The 14,121-nt window shown below is 38.6% G+C and overlaps 1 protein-coding gene and 1 pseudogene across 1 annotated transcript; both read right to left on the reverse strand.

Moving 5' to 3' along the window:
• LOC107757453 (disintegrin and metalloproteinase domain-containing protein 10-like) overlaps positions 1 to 6,379 on the reverse strand; it is an 18,591-nt pseudogene extending 12,212 nt beyond the window's left edge.
• Positions 6,380 to 7,256: 877 nt separating this feature from the next.
• Positions 7,257 to 13,459, reverse strand: LOC107757477 (scaffold attachment factor B2-like). Its single transcript, XM_016574950.1, has 19 exons — positions 13,387 to 13,459; positions 13,049 to 13,283; positions 12,918 to 12,973; positions 12,785 to 12,833; positions 11,580 to 12,021; positions 11,181 to 11,227; positions 11,008 to 11,105; positions 10,763 to 10,912; positions 10,326 to 10,423; positions 10,197 to 10,240; positions 9,799 to 9,881; positions 9,565 to 9,710; positions 9,161 to 9,457; positions 8,813 to 8,947; positions 8,681 to 8,723; positions 8,497 to 8,597; positions 8,345 to 8,403; positions 8,211 to 8,265; positions 7,257 to 8,096 (listed from the first exon to the last, which is right to left on the reverse strand). Exons 2-19 carry the CDS (start codon positions 13,245 to 13,247, stop codon positions 7,976 to 7,978), a joined length of 2,223 nt encoding a protein of 740 aa, XP_016430436.1. The 5' UTR covers positions 13,248 to 13,283; positions 13,387 to 13,459; the 3' UTR covers positions 7,257 to 7,975.
• Between the last annotated feature and the right edge of the window lie 662 nt (positions 13,460 to 14,121).

The raw sequence follows: 14,121 nt of genomic DNA on the forward strand, positions 1-14,121 counted from the left end.
GTATATATATGTATATATATATATATATATATATATATATATATATAATGATTATATTTTATTCTAATTGAATACATCACCAATACAATTTATTAATTTATTTTATTTGTATTAATATATGAAATATTAATATATTAAAGGTGCTGTACATAAGTTTTTGACTCTACTAAAGCATAAAAATATCATAATATGTTTGCAGATATTTAAGAAACATGCTAAATTAACATACTTGTTTATCTGAAAAACAATGCTACAGTCAGTTATTCTCCTTTGAAAATGTGCGTTCCGGGCCGGCATTAGGCCTATTTCTGAATGAAACAATAAAATGCGACTTATACCAGACTTGTTTTTTTTTTTTTTTCTAAAAAAAAAAAAAAAAAAAAATCATATTTTCATGAATAACTCATTGGGTCTCATTCAGTAAACACAGAGCAAATGTGTAAATCTCTCACGAAACGTAAGATTTATGTAAGAATGGTTTTATGAACCATTTGCACAATAAAAATAATTCTGTTTGTGGCTCATGAATGAGGCCTGAGAAATAAAAGACTACATGACACACAGACATTCTGACAAAGAAAGATTGCAAAAATATTGGACCCTTTTGTACAGTCTTGAAATTATGAATTCATTGCAAAACCGACATGCTTGCTCAAGTGGGACTTTGGCGATTGTATCTTTTCTGAAAAACCTCATTGTAATATAATCTCTAACTGCGCTAAACTTTGCTAGACTTGACACTTACTTGTGCCTCAAATGAAAAGAGAGTACATTTTATAAATAGCTTTTATGTTATTTTATTTCTCTTGTTATCCTGAATTTAACTTATTTTTATAATTGTCTTCATTTTAAAAGGAAGAATTTTTTTTTTTTTAAAAGTACACTTTCTGTAAAACCTTGCAAAAGTCACTGCCTCAATGCGGAAAGTGTTGTGGGTGGTTGCAAAAGTGCTGCTAAGGTGGTTTTAGTGTATTGCTGGTTGTTAGGGTGTCCTTGGTGGTTGCCAACTGCCAAGAAAGTGCCCACATTCTTAAAAAAACAAAAAAGGTTCTTTATAGGTATTCATAACCTTTAAAATCCATGGAACCTTTACATTACACAAAATGTTCTTTATAGTGGAAAAAGGTTCTTTAGGTTATGAAAAAGTTCTATACACTAAGAAGATAATGGTTCTTTTGAGAACCTTTTGCTGAAAAGTTCTTTGGGGAACCAAAAATGGTTCTTCTATTGCATCACAGCAAAAACAAGCCCCTTTTGGAGCCTTTACTTTTAAGAGTGCAGTCCCAAATCTACCCTACAATATAAAAGTCATGTACGTCATTGAATTGTTTTGTTTTTTTTGGTTTTTGTTTTTTCCCCCCCATTTTATCATCCGTCAGAAAGAAAAAAAGACTGAACACTTAGAAATATAAAATCAAACAGGTGTACAATATGGGTCATTTAGGACGTGCGGGCCTTAAGGCTGTTCACACCATGGATGATAACTAAAACTATGGTTTTAATAATTGTTCCAGGGAAGTCCACACCACAACTATAACGATAACAACGCAGGGGAACAATATCAATGGAATCACTTTCAGAACAATTTTTTTCCCAGCTGATGAACAAAAACATTGACAGGCAAAGAGAATCCACCCGACTTTGAGCTTGAGGATTTACAGAACGTTATAGTGCGTTGGTGTGGATGTTAATATATAGTTAATGTTATAGTAATCGCTTTTGGATTTAACAAATTTTAGTAATTGTAGGCACCAAGTTTAAATCTCACACACCACAAAAAAGTTATATTACATTCTATTTAAAGTCTTTAAAATCTGACACTGAAAGTTGAAGCTTCTTAGTTAGACTGTTGTTGTGAAAAAAATTCACTTCAAAACCTTCAAAGGCTGCTACAAAAGTTACAGTGCTTCTAAAGCCTTTCAACAAATAAAAACACATTGATCATGTTGTTTTATTATGATTCTTAAAGAATATCTTAAAAACATTCTCATGGAAACTTCAATCAACTACAAAAAACAGCTGCACTGATTGTTTGTGATAGTGGTGCATTGTGACCCCAACCAGACATAACATAGCTGGGTTACGTAGACGGTATGACCTTAAAACTCAAGGAAACTGACTCTCAGACTTCAATGGAGAAGGTTTTACATTATGAATCCACATTCAGGAAGGTCTCAAGAATGGCACAAATCAGATTAAAATTAAAAACTAAAAAATTAATTTGAGACAAAAAAAACAAGCTCATGCAAAGTCAGGTGGTTGACATCCACAACAGCCTGGTTAAGTTTTACCTACACTGTAAAATCAATGACTGGGAGTTTAGGAATAAATGTCAAGTTGACTCTAAATAGAGAAGCAACGTGACTGAATCACACCATCCGGGTGTGCAAGAATCAACCAATTAGAATCCTTCACTGTAAATAAAGTGGACAGCAAGGTCACACCACTGGTTTCAGATCATTCTTTGGAACAAAATAAAAAGGCTAGCAGAGTCGTTCCTGGATCGGTGAGTTTGAGTAGAGAGAAATGGAGCATGTGAGAATAAAGGGTAAATGTCGGGCATTGACCCATTGATGGAATTACTTCCAGACTTTGGCTTCATCCTGCGTGCATCTCTTTCAAGTAGTTGTGCATGTGGAGACCAGTGCAGAAAGGTTTCAGGAGTTGTTTGAGGAAAAATAGGCCTGAATTTAATCGAAAAACAATCCACACCAGAGGGGAGCAGAAATTAAAATGAATGTTTATCCAAGAACACTTGCAGAATCAAAGACTAACCTGGAACAGATCTTGTATTTTTATTTATTTATTAAATTACATTTACGTCACTTGAATCGCACAGTACAATTATTAGTTCCCTGGAAATTAAACCAAAGACTTTGGTGTTGCTAGCATTGAGATATGACAATGAATTGATGATGAAATTCAAACTTGCTAAACTGTGCTGTTTCTGTGTTCGTATCTATGTTTTTCATGCGGTCGACTCTGATTGGTTGTTTCCTTTACCCAGCCAGCTGCAGTGAAACCCAATCAAAGCTGGTCCTCTTCCTGTTAGTTTTAACTTCCAGATGTCGGACAAACCACGGCATTGTCCAAAAATGAGATGAGTGTAAATAACAGATCTGATTCGTACAATCAGCTTTAGTCATCAAGCGACTCAAACAGGAAATCCGTTACTAAAAATTGCTGCAAATTATTATACTGTAAAAACACAACTAATATACACATATACACACACACATTATATTAATAAACAGCCTCTGCATCCATGGGAAATACTAGAGTAACCTTGAAACCACATGGAAATGGTGTGACTTCAATCACGAGATCACATGACCACCAATATCCAAAGACTATACATACACTTGTCTCTCTGCCAATGTTTACCTCCTGCTATACAAAGACAGGACGTGTCTTTTTATGACCCCAGCGAAAGAGGTGCACAGACACAAATGTAAATCCCAGAAATTGCATCAAAACAGTTCAGGTTACAAAAGTCTGAGACCACTAATCAAAATGCACTTATTTTGCATTCTTGTAAAATCTAATATTGAGCATCCTGAGATTCATTTGAAGCAAATCCGAACTTTTGTACAGAAGAGGTTGCATGCTTAATGCCAAAAACATCCTTAAAAGAGACAAAGTTATCATATTTTTAATGTGGCCTTAGAATATATATATCCATTACACACGGAGAAAATCTCATACTGTTACTTACAGTACATGACAGATATCCTTAATCCTCTACAGACTGGCTACTTAAAGCAATCATTTCCATGTCAGTTGACAAAGAAAAAAGATTATTAGGATTTAAAAATGGCTTGGCTGAACAGTAAATGCATTACGGTGATTATCAACCTTCTCCATCACATTCATCATTGTAGTTTGTGGTATAAATAGACTCTTTTTGTTTGAGACTTTCAATTTGTGAGATTTATAATATTTCTATCGTTTGAACAATCAATATAATGTGAAACACGTGTGATTCTCCTGCATGCAACTTCTACACCACTTATTAACAGGGCAATCAACTGCAGTAATAAATAAATAAATAAATAAATAAAAAATACCCCCCAGTTCAATGCTATTGCCATTTTCAAGCTAACAAAAACAGTTTTGCTAGTTTTAACTTATTTTCCAATAAAAATTACAAAAAGAGTACAAATGAGATCGTACAAATTCATATGGTTAGGCTTGAGGTGAATCTTCATGCTTGGCTTTTTTCTAAAAATAGTATGCTTCCGTACAAAATCACATCATGCAAGTCATAGGAAATCGCAAACTCGTAAAATACATCTCATTAGATCGGGTTGGAAGAGTCTTATTATATTGAACAGTTCTGCTTGCAACATCATCATTAAATGTTTCTCGTTTTATGGATTTTTTTAGTCTTCACTGGAAAATGACAAAAATACTGATTTTTGAAAGGAAACACACTAAATCACAGCCTTAACTCAGTGAAGAAAGAAATACATTATGATCACTTGACACTTACCCACATCATCCTCGTGATAAATAATGGAATGGTGGTCAGTGTTGGAGGTGGTGTATCTGTCAGTGGGCTCGACGTAGAACGTCCCATTGGCTGTTGTAATGGAGCCCTCAAACTGACCCTCAAGAACAGACCCTTGACATGAGGATTCCCTCTCATCTTTGAGACAAAAAACAGTTTCATCTTAGTAAAATTAATTACAGATAAGAATTTTGTGGCATCCAAAACACTTAAACCCCCGGTTTCACAGACAAGGCTTAAGCCTATAGTCTCAGACTAAAATGTAAGTCTGAGCTGTTTCAAGAGAAAGAAACCTGCACTGATTGATCTTAAAATATGTCAGTGTCCTTGTTTTGTCTCAAGATGCACACCATGTCTAAGGCATATTTATAAAAAATTACTTAAATGTACTAAACCTAATTGAACTATGGCGTAATCCTGACTTGTTCTAAGCCCTGACTGTGAAACCAGGCCAATGCGTTTCAAATATCCTACCTTTTAGTACTCCTGAATATATGTGAGATAGATCCACCATCTGAGTTTCATCTTCTGACTGGATCTTGAAATCTTCTGTGAAGCTATTTACATCTGGCTTGAGACGCAGGTGGAATTCCCTACAAAAAATTAAATAAAATCAGTGCTTCATAAAAGTTCATATGTACATATTCAAGTATTGTGGAATAATACAGATGTCTGGACGCCTTAAAAATCATACCTTTGAAAGGCGTTGAAGTCTAGAAGAAGCTCTTGTTTGTTTGGATGCGCCTCACGTCTGATGCGCTAGTGCTGTTGTTTTATGAGCTCTCGGTCATAAGACAGGCCTTCATGGTGTTTTATGTATTTGCTAATGTCTTGTAAAGCTTCTGAAATTATATATATATATAAACAAAGGATACTCGGTTAAATTGGAGTCCAGTTAAATTATACATTTATTTACCACAAAGATACAGGGAGTAAACTACAAAATATAAGCCAATTCCCACAAACTAAAACCCAGCTAAAAACCAACTTGGGCAGCCTGGGAGACCAGCGAAAGGGCTGGTTTAAGTTTTTTTCCCCCCAGTTGCATTTATATCAACGACTGTCAGCTGTTGGCTGTTAGCACCCCTGTGCTATTTACTTTTTTTTTTCTAAACACATCACATAACCCCTGTGCTTTTTAAAAAAATATATCTTTAAGACAACACATAATGTGTGAACAGCACCTAATGCTCACATAATACTACAGTGTTTTGAATGGCTCAAGTCAAAATAACTTACCGGTCTCTATAATAATTGTTGGACAAAAATAGTAAATTATATCATTTATCAAATGAAAATTATTTTGCTTATAATAGTAATAGCACACCTCCTGTCCTTTCATTTACCTCAGATAAAGCCACCACCTGCAAGACAAAGCATAAAGGCATCTCTCTTACCTGTAAAATGTCCTCTGGATAAAATATAAATCAGCAGATAAATCTTGGAAGCACTCAAAAGTGTGGCTACCATGTCTTCTTAGCTCAAAAGGTGCTTGAGGAATGTTTCTGGGTTTGCATGCCTGAACCACACTAACTAGGCATATACAGACTTGTTGAAGTCTGTAGATTTGAATCCAGTTGCTTAAGTATAATGGGAATTTTCAATAAGTTTTGCTCAGGGAAACGAGAGAAATGCCAATGGCATGTTCTAAGCAAAAGGGTCCCCCACATTCATGTTCTTCCAAGGCTTTAAAGAGGATTTTTTTTTCTTTTGGGAAACTTCCAGAAATCTCATTGTATAGTCGACTGCAGGGGAGAACAGAAATTCTCATGGGTGTGTGTGGTACAGTAATTGAATTTCCAGTCTTGCTCAGGTTCTGCTCCAAATGGCTTGCTCTACATGCCAGCGTATTTTCAGAGTAGAACATGTGCCAATTCAAACAGCCGAACAACGTTCAGACCTGAAACAATGGACAATATCATTAGGACTGAAGGCAACCAGCAGTTCTTGGATAATAGTTCAGACGGGATTGTAGGGAGCATTATGAACAACTTCTTGGCACATTTCAACAGCATGATACATAATGAAAGTTTTATGGCCTCCAGGCTTTTCTAGGAATGAAAATCTGACTCCACCTCCAAAACCTTCAGCCTGGATGTGATTGGCCACTGAAGCACGACCTGATCTAAGTTAGTGACATCATTCAAGATGCCCCCCCCCAGAAGTTATCACTTGAGACAGAGGTTATTTTAGGACATTGAAGAACTGAAACATCATACACCAACTTCACCACCACCCAGGATATCATCCGTTACGAGTCCCTGGAGTCAAACCAAAGGTTTCATTGATTTCTATCGATATCTTTGTTGCTAATTACTCTTAAACACTCAAACATATGGGATGACCATTACGAATTCCCACCAGAAGTTGTACTGCAGTGATTTGTATTGAAATATTAAACATCCCATAACACTACCATGGATAATTTCATGCTACCAATGCACAATATCCCTGTAGTTTGTTGTCATAATTATTAACTGAAAACAGATTCAGGACTGTATGCAGATGCTCAAAGTTGGAACAAAGGCACCCCCTAACTTATAAATAAAATTCTGAGGAACATCTGAACCATAAAGAACTACCAGAGTGATCCAGGATATACACTAAAATAAAACATTCAGGAAATGGATTCCTTTGCAATATGGGAACTTGAGGGTTATGATTAGAAATATTAGTGATCACACTTCCACAAAATGCAACTGTTTGATCTTTTGACATTTAAGAAGTCATGCAAAAAGTGCATTTATTTATAATTGTTTATTAAAAACCAGTCCTCCTACACAATGAAAGTCATGCTCTGAATAATCAAGATGTATTGAGCAATTGGCTGGTGGAAATGATGGTAATGCCATCTGTTTGCTCAGTTTAGAAATGCAATACATCTAACACTCGAACCAAGACTACTGAGAGATGCCACATATTATTAAGCTGTGCTTGTTAGTGCAAACCTCAAATACGAAATTAACATATGCAACTTAATATGTAGCATCATTTTTCTGAAAATGTAAAAAAAAAATATATACTTGCATTCTCATAGCTCTGCCAGCATTCTTCAATTCCTCTAATAATGCTTAGACTAAAAGCGCCACCTAATGGCAATATGATGCTAACATGTGCATCATAATTAAACGAGAGTACCTTTCCCTACAGAAAATTCCACAATAAATTTATTGAAACACATCAAAAACAAGGGAACATCAAGTTCATGGTGTCAAAGAGGTTTCATTTTAGCAAAACATTCCTGAGCATTCACCAACAACAAAAATGACTAAAATCTAAAGATGTGGAATGGAGAAAAAAAATATTGAAAAATTCTCTTTACACAATGTAACCAATTTTCTGTTCGTCTTTACACCATGAAAAGAAAAGTGGACTTAAAAAATACAATTACAAAGCCTGATTGGCAATGTACAAGCTGCAAAGTTTCTTTACACACAACAGATACACAAGGGAAGAGGTTTTAAGTTAATAGCGTCGACCAAAGGCTCCGCCTCCCTGCATTCCGCTGCCTTGCATCACCTGATTCGGTCGGTTTAAGGCTCCAGAGAGTGACTGGGACGTCCCTGTCTGTATGTATCCACCTCGGCTGCAGAGCAGACAAATATAAGTTTCAGGTGCAACAAAAAAAAAAAACTGGTACAATTTACCCATGATACCCACCACAGTCCAAACACGACAATAAAAGCGTAAATCTCGCTACCTTGCCATTCCACCCCGTGCCATGTGACCCTGTCCCGGGACACCTCGGTCTGCTCCTAAAAAGAAAGGTAGTAAGTCAGAAAGGAAGAGAACATGCAACCTTTTCTGAACTTAACAGATGTTTATCGGACAAACCTTGCCAGTTTCTGTCCCCGTCCATTTTACGTCCAGGCTCCCAGTCTCGGTTGTCACGACTTAAAGAAAACAGAGCAAAACAACTGAACAAAGAGAGGTCTTTGCCATTTAATGAAGCAGCACATCTGACGAGAAGAGAAAAAACAACTTACCCGCCTGGCACTGGCCTCGAAGGATTCATGCCACGCTTGACAAAGCTGCCACCCCAATTGTCACGATTGTCCCTGCCATGTCTGTCCCGATTTGAAAAGTGCTGTGAATGGAGAAAATATGATGAGATGTCGTCCAATACCTGAGGATTAAATCTAATGATGGTCTGTGAAGGACTTTTCTTACCTGGTTGTCTCGGTCTCCTTGCATCCCGCCTCGGTTGTCTCTCCTGTTTGAAAAGGCATGCAAATTATTATAGTATAGTAGCAAAATCTATACACAAGAAATTTGGGTGCCATTGGACAGAGCTGGCATTACCTGTCCATCATCATGTCATCCTGATAGCGGCTGCGGTCTCTGTGGTCAAAGTCTTGGTAGCGATCTTGACGTCCCAAATCCGACCGTCCATAGCGATCATCCATGGTCATTCTCTTCATCTGCCAGTCGTCTTTTCTGTACATTTGAAAGAGGAAACAGAAAAACTGGATAAACCCAGAAACTGCTGCAGGGTCAGAACTGACAAATCAAGATGCTCCTAGTCAGTGAACTTCTAAAAAGAATCAGGTAGAGTTAGAAGTTGGTTGTGGAAACCTTGTCTTTTTCTGGTTTTGCAAATTTTTTGCAGAAGAAATATTTGGGAATTCGGCAACCCTACTCTATGCATACCTTCCATCCATGTCATAAGGCCTCTTAAGGGAACGTCGGTCCTGTTCAAAGTGTAGCTGTTCCTGTTGTCGCCTCAGCTCCTCCCTCTCACGATGAATGCGCTCCTGTTCACGCCGCCGCTCGTACTCTATTCGGAGACGTTCGCGCTCCAGAAACTCGCGCTCCATGCGATCGGAATTCAGTCGCTGCTTCTCCACCTCCAGCCAGTTGCGCTTCCTCATCAACCTCTCTTTCTCCTCTCGCTCCCTGAAGAGGCGGATACGCTCTCGCTCCGAACGGCTGTCGCGGTCTCGCTCACTGGAATGTAATTTAACAGGTTGAGAAATCAGTGGGAAAACTGCTAAGTTGGTTTTTGAACACTAGATCAGGCTGAGGGGAAGATGATGATGGGAGGCAGTAGTTACCCAGAGTGTCTGCGTCTCTCCACCTCTCTAATCTCTCGTTCTCTCTGCCTTTGACGCTCCCTCTCTCTCTGCTCTTTGATCTGGTCAAACGACAAAATGTCCTTCCTCTCCTTGCTGGAGGACTTACGGTCACGACTCTTAGTGCTCTAAAACAGAAATTGGTGCGTCACTTCAACAACACTTCCAAAACCACAAGGCAGTTGGATTTAAAACTGCTCCAATTATGAAACATACTCGTTCTTTGCTTTTTGTTTTCACGCTGATGACTGGCTCTCCTTTTGACTTGTCCATCACGACAGTCCTCTCTCCTCCTGGCTCTGTAATGGCAAGATTGAACCATTAAGATCTGGACACCTTAAGACAGTGTTTCCCAACCGGGGTGCCGTGTAAAAAATCCTTTTAAAATATTTTTAAATTGCTAAAATGTTCAAAAAAGCAGCTATTATATAATATCCATTTCTGATGTCGTTAATAACTGGAGATGCACTGAAATTCCGACTGCTCAGGATTCACTTTCACGTGGTGTGACGCTCTGCGTGTTATGTGCCGCGACTAAAGAAAGGTTGGGAAACACTGCCTTAATATACTACTTAAGGTATTAACAAATGTGAATGCAAGCTAATATTTTTTACCTTTTCCATCAGAGTTTTCAGACTTCTCCTCTTTGTTCTCAGATCTGTAAGGATGAATCCGTATGATGAGATTGTTACACTTACTTGGCATGCAGAGATGTCTTCAAATACTATTGATCTTCAACTTACTTTTCTGTCTTAGAGTCCGAAGAGTGTCTTCTGTCACTGCCAGACTTTTTGGTATCGCTTTTGTCAGCAGGCTTCTTTCCGGCAGGCTCGTTTTTAGCCTAAATACAGATACAGATCAATCAGCTGGCTTTGACTCCACACCTAGCGTCAATAATGTTGACAGCCACCCAACACCGATGCAATACTTCATGCACCGGTGCAATTCATAATTGAAAGCTTAGAAATAAAGGCCCTTACACACGAGAGAAACCTTCTGCAAGGAAAGAAGATCCATTTCAAGTGAGAGTCAAGTCAGTTTGAAATAAAACAAATCAAGTGAATTGGATCTCCAAATGTAGGAATTGTCATTGGTGAATGAGACACACCAATGAACACTCGCAGTGATTTCAGGCTTCCTCTAGCGTGTTAGCACCTTAATAATAAACTAAACCATGTACCCTTTCAACTGAAATCATCCGGCCGTGCAGCTCAGTTCTGTGCAGATGGCTGATGCACTTTGTGGCCTCCTCAGTAGAGCACATCGTAACAAAGCCATAGCAGCGAGCACCTGGGCTTCGGGCGTTTGTTACTACTTTAGCACCAACAACCTGCAAGAAGTACGGACATGTAATAATGGATCAGGACAATGTCTAACCTCAGTAAAACCTAACTTCCAATGTCTAGTTTTCTGTAACATGCAGACCTTGCCATATTTGCTAAACAGATTCTTTAGATCGGTCGCTCTGGTGGTTGAAGAGAGTCCACTGACCCAGAGGTTCCTTCCGCAAGCAGCTGCGCTACCTGATAGGGCACATAAACAATTTAGAAAAATCCAGAAACAACTTCTTGTTTAAAAGTAGTTCACTGGACACCCACCTTTATCATCTTTCGAGTCAGGCTTGCTTGATGTATCCTCATCACTACTAGAGAAAAACAAAACGGCATTATGAGAAATTGAATGGGCAGTTTAAATGGGATCACCAGTGTTGGTAAACAAATACCCACCTAGTGAGGACAAACAACCTCAAGCAATGAACAAAGATTTGGATACTACAACTTAAATAGTCATGTGAAGCCAAATTAGGTCAAACATACCTTGGACTAAGATGGTGAACCAAATTTCTGGTACATTACTTTTTGAAGGTAGAAAAGAAATGACAAAATGGTAGACGAAATGCGCAGTTGCTTACACCTCCCAAGAGCACCCATACTTGTTAAAAAAGGAGCCAATGAAACAAAGAAAGCCATTGTTCTAGTAGACAGAAAACAACAAACCTCTTTTTCTGATCATCACCCTCTACAGAGGACTCTTTCACTTCTGAAGACTCAGCAGGTTCAGTCTTCTTGCATTCCTCGACCGCTTCTCCTTTAGATGCCATTTCCGAATCAACTGCGCTTTCGATATCGCACAAATCTGTTTCGCTAGCATTAGCGGCCTGAGCAGAAGTGCTCTCGGTGTCCACCAAATTGTCCTGAATGTTTTCTTGGTCCTTGCTTGTTGATTCAATTTCACTTTGCTTTGATGCATCAACGTCCATTTCACAGGCTGACGATTCTGCTTCCAAATTGGTGGCCTCCTCGGTGTTAGCGAGGTCCTGCACATTGTCTTCCGCTTTGTGAGAATCCCAGACTGAAGATTTCTCGTCTTCAGTCGGCTCTTCAGTGGTGTCTTCCTTAAGTGGCTCTGATATACAAGACCCGGCTACTTTCTCACTTTCTACGGATTTAACAGGAATAGAATGGCACAGAGTTTAATCACTTCTGAGACATTGCAATGGTTATCGTGGAACTGGATTAGGACGTGGCCCTCTGCTGTCTCATACACAAGCAAAGGCAAGCTACCCTGTGAAGAGACTGGAAAAACCAAAGCAAGAACAATCAACAAGCTTCCAGACAACAGGCCATTTCTTTTCAGTTCACCTGCACCCCAAAGCAGAGGGCAAGCTGTTGACTAGGGAAAGCCACAAGACCTGCACCACATCCGAGTGTCCATCGTCGACTTTAGTACTTGGAAGAGTCCGTGATATGGAAGCAGCAGCTTGTGCTGTCTTTACAGGAATTGTGTTTCTTTTGAAACAAGCAAATGGTCCATTAGTGAAATCTCCAATTAACAAACTTTGAGTCCTATAGAGATTTTGCTTCAGCATGATCCAATTCTTCTCAACTTCTCTTCATGGTCTTCTTTAGGCAACCTAGAAACACTAAATTGCATCTGCAACAACCATTTAAACCAATCTATGTGCTAACTGAAACAGATTACTGGCTCTTTGCATATCGGCACCTTTCAAAAAAGCATGTGACTATAAAGTGGCTAAATCAATATAAATGGCTAAATGTCTACTGACAGCAATGCATAAAGCCAGTAATCAACTTTGGATTTCCAGTCTCTTGTTCCTGAGTAACCTGATACATTTATGCTAAAAGGACTTTAAGGCTTCACCCTGACCTTAAGAGCAATTCCAGACAACCCCATACAGTACCTTTTTCACTTTTTGTGTCCTCGCATCCATGCTCACCATCATCCCCCTGCTAATGGAAAATAAGTAAAGATGAATAAAAGAAACCCAACGCCCATCAGAAAGAAACAACTCTCAAAAATGTTAACTTGAATACCTGACAAGGCGCTTCCTGGTTCTCATCCACATCTGCGTCATTAAGCTCCATTTCCTAAAAGCCAAAGAAAGCGTCACACAATGTGCAATAAGAACAGAACGGCGGCATCAATGGCTAATTTTAAAACCTCACCTCCTCCCCAGATTTACTCATGACAACATCACAGACATCCTCCACGTCATGGTCATTTGCATCATCCTCCCTCAGGTTGTCTGTGTTCTCTTCATTCGACAATGTGTCTAGAACCTCCTCGTCATATTCATCTCCATCAAGCCCACCTCCATTGCCCATATCAGCTTCATCCAGTACATTCATGTCCATAATATCCATCTCATGAAGGTTCTCTGGAATAGCATCCAGGTCCTCCTAAAGGAAGTAAAGGCGGCTCTTAATTTTGATAAACCTATGCAAAATAACCCAACCCAGTTACATAGATCATATCCGTGAACAACTTTATATGATGAAGCACCTGGCCATCAACAGAGTCCTCCTCAAGGGTGCAATCTTCAGGTTCATCAGGTTCATCCTGTCTCTTTCCTATAGAATGAAACAGAAAAATATGTTTTCAAACTATAAACTTGAAGCAAGTTTTGTGTAGATTTGTGAAACATGATTATGTAGAAAATTAGTTTTGAAAAAAAAAAAAAAAACCCTAATGCAAAAAAAACTTATGCATTTGACAAATTAACACTAGTAATCCAATGCATCCTATCAGCAAAAACAGAGCACGAATCGCCTATAAACAGCACATGTAACGTTACTACAGTAAACATCCACACCAGTATGCATGCAAAGCATGTTTAATCTAATATATAACAGGGAGTTGCAAAATGATTAGATATGTTTATATCTGGTGTTATATCTCTTGCCTTTTTTAGTCTTTCTGAAAGCAGGCTCTTATTGCCGCTGATGTCGAGATTTCGGCGCTTCAGCTCGGCCTTCAAATCGATCACTCTCAGCTCCGATAATTTACGAACGCCCGCCTCCACAGGCCCCACGTCTGCTGTCGACGAGTCTGACATGTTTTCAGGTGGATTCCCGCCCTCTTCTTCAATGACCTAAAAATGAAAGTATGATTTATAGAGTCAAATACAAGTCTAACTGCCACCCATCTGCCTACTGTTTACACAGCTTCACAACAATCCATAATTATTCTACAATGACAACCTACACTTCATTCGCTGCATATTACAGTAAGCATTGA

This window comes from Sinocyclocheilus rhinocerous, unplaced genomic scaffold (genome assembly GCF_001515625.1).
Source record: "Sinocyclocheilus rhinocerous isolate Xijiao unplaced genomic scaffold, SAMN03320098_v1.1 scaffold2578, whole genome shotgun sequence".
Taxonomy (NCBI): domain Eukaryota; kingdom Metazoa; phylum Chordata; class Actinopteri; order Cypriniformes; family Cyprinidae; genus Sinocyclocheilus; species Sinocyclocheilus rhinocerous.